This window comes from Periplaneta americana, chromosome 12 (genome assembly GCF_040183065.1).
Source record: "Periplaneta americana isolate PAMFEO1 chromosome 12, P.americana_PAMFEO1_priV1, whole genome shotgun sequence".
Classification (NCBI taxonomy): domain Eukaryota; kingdom Metazoa; phylum Arthropoda; class Insecta; order Blattodea; family Blattidae; genus Periplaneta; species Periplaneta americana.
Window position 1 is genome coordinate 35,112,113 of NC_091128.1, and position 10,485 is coordinate 35,122,597.

Consider the following 10,485-nt stretch of genomic DNA (forward strand, 5'->3'; position numbering starts at 1 on the left):
GTGCGCGCGCGTGCGTGCGCGCGCAGTAGTTGTATGAAGCTGTAAGTCTAGATCCCTTCTGTCTTATTTTCTTTCATTATTTCTTGTCTATACCACAAGAAGTTTAGTAGTGGCTAAACACTAGTATCAAGAACCAGCATGCTGTATGTGTCAATTGCAATACTGTACAAACATTTAAAGTACTCTTTTCATATATCTCTCTGTTCTCCAGGATGTGAATCTATTCAATCTGAACTCAACTCGGATCAAGACAGAGCCTGAGGACTACAGTGATGATCTCACATCAAACGTGACATTTGGGGAAATTGCAATGCCAAATAATTTTCAATTTGTGAAGTGCGAAATTGAGGTGAGTGGAGCTTATATGGTTCGCTATCTCTTCTTCTTCTTCTTCTTCTTCTTCTTCTTCTTCTTCTTCTTCTTCTTATTCCAGTTTGTAATCCCAAGACTGATTTGTTCAACACAGTTGACATTTGTATACATGTTTCTCGCATTGTTCTTTGTTATATGAGAGAGATATTAATATTCAGTGTAGAATTAATTTATTATTTTTGTTACAATATGTGAATAGAATTGATCTGTGGATTATTCTTAATATTTAAATTATTTACTTTCAACAGTACCTGCACATTTTGTTCGAATATGTGGGTGGTGCTATGTTAAATTGAGGTTGTTGTTTAGTCAACTGTCCGAAGACAGGGTTCACCCTCATAAGTGACACCGGAAAGGCATCACTCATTAGGCAAACTAGAGTATATTTTCATTTTGTGTTTACATTCATTTCCTCTGAAACCTTGACACTTTTTATAATCTGCCTTTATTATACACCATTAAGCATGATGTCTTCTGTTATTTGACAGCTAATAACATAATGAGAGTATTATTAATTATTGGTATATTTCTTCAGGTATATTGTAACTTGAACATATGTTTTATTTCAGTTTTTATATTTGATAAAATTTACATTAATTTCCAGAAATTAAGTAGGTACTTAGATATTGTTAGGTTGATGTGGATTCCACTAAATTGGTCACTGGAAAGTGAAATAGTCGGTTTACAGTTTACAGATTATTCTTGCATCTCATAAAATTTAGTTCACTTGTGATATACTGTATATTTGGCAGAGGAATTCCTTGGAAAATTTGTCCCATGAAGTGTCTTCTTTACTTGAAATTTTATTTATACTTAGGATTTAAATGTTAGTCTCCAGCATTAAAAATGTAAGTAGACTATTTGTTCATGTTAACTTATGCTATTTCTCCGTATTATTTATTCTTAGGAGGAACTGTGTGAGTTGGACAGAGTGAAGGAGAAGTTGAAGTTCGAAGTAACAGCAGAGGAGAATGAGGTTTTAACTGAAAGGTAAGGATAGTGTGCCAGTCTTCATTTCAGTTCTCTTACTTAGTCACCAGCAGAAACAACGCCTCTGTAAAATTAATTAAAATATATAACAAGTAATAGATAACGACATAGAAAACTGGATGGTGTACAATGAAGGAAAAACATAAAATTATGTGATATTAGTTTTACAATTTATACGTTCACTTATAGATACAGTACGTGGGTTTTTAATAAGATTATTATAATACATTTTTGAACACATAATAGATTGTAGTATACGTCCGACGTCTGCGTTATGTAACAGTTTCGTATGAATTTGCCAGCATTAGGGAGGTAATGGAGAGGGCTTGAACGAGAGAATTATAAAGTAGAAATATAGTTTACTTCAAGAAGTATGTAACTGATAACATCATAAACTAAATATTGTGTTGTACCACATCTGACACCAGTATTTATTATACCATATCTGACACTAAAATTTATTGTTGAGCTCTATCATATCTGACACCAGTATTTTGTCGTGCCACTTGCCACGACAAGGGCAGATGGCTTATCTTTGAGATAATCCCGAGTTATAATCTCTATCAAGATAACACAAATGAATCAGACACTGCGTTATACTTCCTAACTCTCTGATAATTTATGAACTGTACTTGCTTGTGGATAGGAGGGATTCCTACTTAGAATGTGATCTCAGGCTTTCGAAATAATCACAAGTGTAGAAATTCACTTTTACTAAGTTTATTATCAAGATATCAACTTACTACAGATAGAATATTGAATATTGAGATTGAACGATTTAGAAGAATCAAAGTTGCTGTTAATTTTAAAGTATCAAAATGAACTAGTTAAATATAAAGTACAAGAATTGAACTGATGATTTTACTTACAGTAGATAGTAGGGTGAACCCTGGTGCTGTTCGCAGATGATGCCATTTTCTGAACTTCTTCCTGGACGTCGGGAAGTTATGACCGCTACTGCATGACTGCTGTCTTGACCAATAACTAATGACCGCGATTTGGACGTTTCATGTCCATTTATAAGTTCTGGAACCGCGTCCTTTGTGACGTAACAGAGTGACGCTATTTTACCCGCGAATCTTCTAAAAAGATGGTATTGCATTCACTAAATACCACGCTTCTGAGTCTTAACCATTATTTCAGATCGGCGTTTCCTGTTGTCACTTAGAACAATACAGATTTAAGGAACTCTCACGATTGAATCTCTGTTTTTGATTTACCGGTAACCAATAGAAATTGAGCCTTCAGAATGATTCGCCAATTAAATGTCTCGCGAGAGACGCTGCATAATCTATGTATCTTTCGTTATATGTCAGCTGTTGCTAAGACTGCATTCGTGCTGAAATGCAAGCGTACGCATTCCTGCCTTGTTCAAGGACTGGACTCTGACTTTGATGAGTTAGCTAAACTGTACTCTGTAATCTGTCGAAACAGGAAGAAATCTCTGTCGTATGTCAAAGCATGTCTGAATGATTTAATAAGTACGATTTCATTACTTTAAAATAAAATGAAAATATATTGCTTATGGTCATAACAAAGTCATGATTGCTTATCATAATCCTTGGGCACAACAATTGTTTCACAATGCACAAAATATGTAACTAGAAAGTATGTGGCTTTACTGCCACTATTTATTTTATTTTTCTGTAAACATTTCATTGTGTTTCTCTTTGTCTTTCAAAGTTGTCTTGGTATTTCTTCAACATTATTCTATATCTGGAAGCAACAGTCCCTATAAATGTGTAATATAATTCTATTTCAAATGCTGCTCAGTAATTCAGTCTCTTTCAGATCGTTGCTTTGGCATTCAAAGAACTGCCTTATGCCTTATGGTGGCAGAGACCACATACATGATTGCTCGTATGTTGTGTCAGAATGCGTGTAGTTGATGAATTACGTTATGTTTCTCATTTGCCTCCTGATCGCATTCTCTGTCGGTATTAGTTATCCAGTTTACTATTAGTACGACGTCATATGTAGAGGGAAATATGAGAGAGAAAGGCTCATTTATGTCATTCTTGTTAAACGGTTACTTCCCTCTAGATTACCATTTGCTTATTTTCTAGAGAATGTGTATAATGGGAAGCTGCTTCTAAAATTTCTACTTTGAAATCTTATACATTAATTTCGTTATTTGCAGATATGCATTCTTCATCATATCTAGACGATTCATCAACATATATTCAGAATTTATAATCTTTATCCATAAGTGTGTATTGTGGTGAGATGCAATTGCCTGCCTGCAAAATCATATATTGGTAACTTTTTAATGATGTGCATTTTCTTTTCCAAGACTGGCTTAATATAAGATTAATTTTTTTATTTTCATTTTTTCGATATCATGGTAAAGTCAATGTCCTATCTCAGTGTAACATAATAGAGTTGAATAATTTCAAGGAAAAATTGTTCCGGGGCTGGGTATCGATCCCAGGACCCGTCGCTTAGCGCGCGAACGCTCTTCCGACTGAGCTACCCCAGGAACTATACACGACACTGCACTCATAATTGAGTTCTGGCGTCTTGTCAGCTCATTTGAGTCTTGTGGATACAAAGGAAAAATTGTGACGGTGTCGTGTATAGTTCCTGGGATAGCTCAGTCGGAAGAGCGTTCGCGCACTAAGCGAAGGGTCCCGGGATCGATACCCGGCCCCGGAACAATTTTTCCTTGAAATTATTCAAACCTGCTTTACAGGGAGCTACTACCTGAAAGCCAGATTTGTATAATAATAGAGTTGACTCGGTATGCAGATCATCCAGATTGTATGTATGTATGTATGTATGTATGTATGTATGTATGTATGTATGTATGTATGTATGTATGTATGTATGTACGTATTTTATTTATTCACACTGCAAATGGGTAAATACCCAGTGACAGTGGTAACTAATTACATTCAATAATGACAATTTATAATAATAATAATAATAATAATAATAATAATAATAATAATAATAATAATAATAATAATTTTTATTTATTTACTTACTTACTTACTTAGTTACTTAGGTACTTATTTATTTATTTATAGTATACCTATACATATACCTTAAGTGAAATGTTTAATATCTTTACTGTCAAATATGTTACCAATGATTAATACATAAATTTGCTAGACATTCATATAAGTTTTCAACAACTGATGAACTTCCACTAGAAATATTTTCTGAATAGGGAACATTTAATTAACGAACTTTCATTAAATTATAAAATATTGACACAAAGGTATAAACGTAACATATGTGACATTGAGCTTCCAGCCTGCATTTTGTGCTTAAAAACAGAACATTTAATCATTCAAATACAAATTTGCAAAATACTATACATACAACAAAAAAATGGTACGAAATAACCGAAAATAATGCTTAAACTCCTGAGAAGGTACTAGATAACATCACTTTTTAAGTACAATGTTTATGTTAACTAAATCATTGTTTGAAGGAATAATTACACAGTAAGCTGCAATAATTAGAAGAATAGGATAATTCCTAGAGATTAAATCTGCTATCAAACCGATAAAGTAAACAATTTACATATAATTATTCCAGTGAATGTCCATCATTAGTTCTGTCTGTTATTACTATTCAAAATACTAGACGAACTACTGAAGCACATCATCATTGTATCTAACTACAACCCATAAGCCTTCCTCGATATTAGTATTATTTCCAAGATTATATCTAAGGTTACAAACTATAGTAACAAATATAATGAGTAATATAAAATACTTCAGTTTCTTAGTCACAATTAAAATTAAATTAGATTATTTGGGATCACTAACTTATATACAAGGTCCTGCATGGAAGTATATTCTTATTATGAAGATATTTATCCTTAACTAAGCTAATATGAATATGCTATGTCACATAAATTACCATCAATCACTTATGTTACCTTTCAGTAAGTAACTTATGTGACCGTAACATATGTGATATATTTAATTTGAAAGGTTAAAGCGCATAATCTAAAAACTGAATACGTTTCGAAATGTAGCTGGATGGAAGGTTTATGTATAAAGAATGACAGTTGCATAGTTTTTAAAATTGTGATCAACAATTTATTTTCGTAATTCTCGTAACTTACGTGACATACAATTTACATACTCACTCACATGTAGCAACTCAAACGCAGATAGTCAACATAATAAACTTCACAACACAGTGTAACTATCCCAGTAGCGCCAAAACATAACTGAGAGATGTGTAGTTGTGTATCAAATTATAACAACCCAAGATATCTATTATATGCATAATTAACTATGTAGTAACATAAGTGAGACTACAAACTGGGGACAAAATAGAAGACTTGTAAAAACTTAATAATATGGATAAAAATAACACTGTTTAACGTAATAGTAATAATGAATTTCTGAAGTTGCAGATTACATAAACATGTTTTCCAAATGAAAACAAATTTACAATCGCAAATTGCCTTCAATGAAATGTGCCAGGGACAGGTAACTTATGTGACATTTTTGGTTTATTTATAGTCAAAATGACAATGTAGACCAATATATTTCTCCTTTTCATTGTTGCAGAGCATTTTATGACATTATTGATCGTATTTAGTAAAGAATTACACATGACAGAGAAATATTACAAATGTCAGCATTAGGGGACATAGGCTGTTCAAGTTAAATGAGAATCACCCATATATGATATGTTCATGCATGCACAAGTACCTTTCAACTCTACACTCATTTCGCTCTCAACTCACTCTCTGCGCTGGAACTATGGAACATTTCACTGTCACTGTCGCGATTTCACTAACACTTCGAAAACATTTCAGTGTTCAAAAACTTTGCACTACCACAAAATACTATAAAACTTCACTGACACAAACACACTTCACTGACACAACACACTTCTTCACTGATACAACACTTCAAATAACAAAACATCAATTACATCCTTAATATTCCATAGAATCTTACTTACTGTATTAAGCACTATTGCAAACTATAACTACTGAAGCTTTCCTGGCGACGTGATAACTTAAAATTTTAGCACGTTCACTATCTCACACCCTTTCACTGTAAATCAACCTCTTTCTCTGCCACTATAATTCTCAGAATTTGCTTGAAGCTCACTGCAGTTTCATTACAACACACTGCACACCCAATATAAATCACTGGAGATTCACTATGTTTCTCTGCTTACTCACTGTACTTGTAAAACAACAATATACTGGGCATAATATACTACTGTCTATTACTAAAATCCTTAAGCCTAGTTTTAAATACATTTTTGGTTATTGATAAAGCCTTTAGAAAGTCTGTAGGTAGAGCATTCCAGTCCCTGATAGTACGATGGGGAAAGGAAAACTTTCCAGTGTCCGTCCTCTGTCTTCTTTCCCTGAATTTATGCGAGTAAACATTCCTTGAAGAGTCATTTGGTGGCTGCAACCTATTTCTATATTTCTCCAGGCAGGCTCACCTCAGTATGTTTTGAACATTGAAAGCGAGAATAATTGTGAACTTTTCTATATATTAGGGGAGACTGTTGTACCTTTAGCATAGTGTACCTTTGAACATTTTTTGTTTTTTAAATTTTGCTGCTACCTAGAGGACTCAAAATGAAGTAGATTGTAGAGAAAGCCGGTAAGTAGCTCTGGTCGTAGTTTTGGTTTAATTTATTGCAAAGTGTGAGTTCCGTAGACAAGAGAAGGTATTTTAGTTCCAAAAGTAAACATTTCGTTCATTGATACATGTTTTCTAACACAAAACCAGATTGCATTTGTTAATATCTTTCAAGTACGGTGTGTTCCCTATCATCTGGTGAGTAATAACATATTTTGATTTCCATGATTTATTTGACACTCTTAGTTTTCAGAGCCATATTTGTTTAAACATGCACCCTCTTGTACCTTTGAACACAAAACATCTTGTAACATGGAACATGTTCCAAATTACACGATACTATCGGTTTTTGTTTTTTCTTTTATTTTAAGGTCATGTCACGCAGTAAGTCTGGAATTAAAGAGGTCCCCAATTGATTCGGATGCCTTGAAGAAAGCTGTTGAAGCAGTTATTGCTTCTCCAGGAAATAAAATGTAAATCAGAGAAGCCTGCTCTGGTTTATGATGGCAAATACATTTTAAATATGATTGTCAGTTTTTACAGCTACATTCCCTCCTATATTCCATGTGTTCCAACTTACAAGAGTGTATGTTCCAAGGTACATGAACCTGTTGTACCTTTGAACACATTACATATACCTTCATTTTATTTTTTTCAATCCTTAATAGATCTGTAAAACAGGAAAATACATACAGGAAGTTGTAAATGAATCTTCAATAATTATTTCAAGCATTTTTTCATTTAACTAATTTCATTTCCCAAAATTAAAAAAAAAATAAAATGTGAAAAGTGTCTAAAGGTACAACAGTCTCCCCTATATCAGAAATTTTACATTGTGAATATTGATGTAACATTAAAATTGTTTCTCGCAGCACAATCCATAAGAGTCTGATATCAGCTCTTCACTTCCAACGTTTCAATGTTTCCTTGCGCACGCACGCACGCACGCACGCACGCACGCACGCACGCACGCGCGCGCTCGCGCACACACACACACACACACACACACACACAGAACCCCCCCCCTTTCTGTAAGTGCAAATATTTTGTATACTGATATTACTTTTTCAACGTAGTCTTGCAGACACACATGGCAGCTCAGTGTCTTTGGAGTGTGGCGGTAGTTCACATGAAGAGCATGTGACTGTATATCAGGATGCCAAGGAGTCTGTTTCATCAGCAAACATTATGCGGACTGCTACAGATGAGAAGGAATTCATATGCGATGTGTGTGGAAAGTGTTTCTCGTTTGCGAGAAATCTGAAAAGGCATGTCCTGTTGCACAAAGGCGAAAAACCTTTCAGATGTGACGTTTGTGGTAAGTTGTTTATGACTGAGGCATATCTGAATCGTCACAAACGTCTTCACACAGGCCAGAAACCATTTAAATGCGATATCTGTGAAAAGTGTTTTTCGCAGTTACCTCATTTAGAAAGCCATAAGCGTCAACATACCGGCGGAAAACCGTTCAAATGCGATATCTGTGGAAAATGTTTTTCGCAGTCTGGACACCTGAGATGCCATAAACGCCAGCATACCGGTGAGAAACCATTTAAATGCGAAGTGTGTGAAAAGTGTTTCTCTCAATCGTCTTGTCTAAAAATCCATAAACGTCGGCATACCGGCGAAAAACCATTCAAATGCAGTGTTTGTGGGAAGTGTTTCTCGCAATCTGATCAGCTAATTGGCCATGAACGCCAGCACACTGGCGAAAAGCCATTCATATGCGATGTGTGTGGAAAGTGTTTCTCGTTGGCGAAATATCTGAAAAATCATGTCGTCATGCACAAAGGCGAAAAACTTTTCAGATGTGACGTTTGTGGTAAGTTGTTTATGACTCAGGCATATCTGAATCGTCACAGACGTCTTCACACAGGCTGGAAACCATTTAAATGCGATATCTGTGAAAAGTGTTTTTCACAATCAGCTCATTTAAAAAGCCATATGCGTCAACATACCGGTGAAAAACCGTTCAAATGCGATATCTGTGGAAAATGTTTTTCGCAGTCTGGAGCCCTGAGTTGCCATAAACGCCAGCATACTGGTGAGAAGCCATTTAAATGCGAAGTGTGTGAAAAGTGTTTCTCTCAATCGTCTTTTTTAAAAATCCATAAACGTCGGCATACCGGCGAAAAACCATTCAAATGCAATGTTTGTGGGAAGTGTTTCTGGAAATCGGATCAGCTAATTGGCCATGAACGCCGGCACACTGGCGAAAAGCCATTCAAATGTGACGTTTGTGGAAAGGGTTTCGCGTACAAAGACAAAATTCGAAGTCATGTAGTCAAGCATATGGGCAACCAACCATTCAGTTAACAGTCTTGACCACCTCCTTATTGCCAAAGCACTATTCAAGTGCGTTGTTCATAGGAAATTTAAAGAAATCCGATCGACTACATTCTTGGAAACAAAATATGGCAATCTTGAATGTAACTGGTTCGAAAGCAGCCTTTATCATATTACTCGGTTTGTCATTACACTAGTTTAGTGATACTGAAATCAAAGGGATCATAGATTCCACCACATCTTGAGGGCAATGGATATTTATCATGTCAATCCATGATGTAACTTTTGTCCTTGTGTTGCAACTTTCACATGAGACAGTATGGGCTTGAAAATAATAGGAATTTGCACTTGAAAGAAGTCAGCTTTGTTGCTATACAGGGTTTTTAATTATCATTTACTTAATGTCTTATTAACAGGTGACTGACTGTTACGTTTGTACTACTGCGACTTGAACATGGAAGAGAATTTGGTTCTGGACCAAAATGGCTCACACTACTGTCAGTGTATAATTAATTCATGATGTGTTGACTTATCAATAATAAAGATAATATAGTTTTGTCATTATTGTACGTGCTTATCGGATTATTATGTCAATGCAAATGATAAATGTTACGAGCTATTGACATTTAAAATTTAGAACATGCATCACAGATATTGAGGTAATAGATTCAATCGTACATAATTAGATCAGTGGATAATAACAGTGTTTTGCTCCATTGCATCTAATATCAATTGCCTGTTAGAAGCTGAATGTTAAAAGAATATAATGAAATAAGGTGCCATCTGAAAGGAAACCTTGCCAAGTTTTGTAATGTTTTGAATTGCAGCTCTTGTGAAGCAGGCCCGAGTGACTTAACGGGGATTCCAATGGAATGCTGCTCGAACATTTCCCACTGTCACTTCCGATACTTTATGGTCGCCCCATGCTTTTTCAACACACTACCAGTAGTTAGAATGTGTCATGTCATTTCTTTATGCTTTTAGGAGTCAGTGCATTTCAGTTGAATGCTCGCCTAAATGATCTTTGAACATTAGCAATTGGATTTTAACTTGGCACACTAGAGCCATCGCCGGCTGCTATACTACACGCCTTCCCACTACTGGCCATCTCCGTGTAATCTTGCGAACAGGAGATAGTACACAAATTTGCCGCTGTGTCGCTCATAGTGTGTCACAACTCGACCCACTGAATACTTATTGCCGTGAGTCAACAGTACGCTGTAGACACAGCTTCAGTTAGTTTGACAGCTTAACGTGATAA

At 35.2% G+C, this 10,485-nt stretch overlaps 1 protein-coding gene across 5 annotated transcripts in view; it reads left to right on the plus strand.

Annotated features, from left to right (window-relative positions):
• Positions 1–9,785, plus strand: part of LOC138710239 (zinc finger protein ZFP2-like) — a 42,072-nt gene extending 32,287 nt beyond the window's left edge. For 4 of the 5 annotated variants that reach the window (XM_069840929.1, XM_069840926.1, XM_069840927.1 and 1 more), the window contains exons 3-5: positions 212–349; positions 1,280–1,362; positions 8,015–9,785. In XM_069840929.1, the coding sequence (XP_069697030.1) occupies positions 212–349; positions 1,280–1,362; positions 8,015–9,254 (1,461 nt within the window). In that variant the 3' untranslated portion in view covers positions 9,255–9,785. Of the gene's footprint in view, positions 1–211; positions 350–1,279; positions 1,363–7,309; positions 7,830–8,014 lie in introns of those variants that run through there. The other variant, XM_069840930.1, reaches the window with a different exon arrangement.
• The last annotated feature ends 700 nt before the right edge of the window (positions 9,786–10,485 follow it).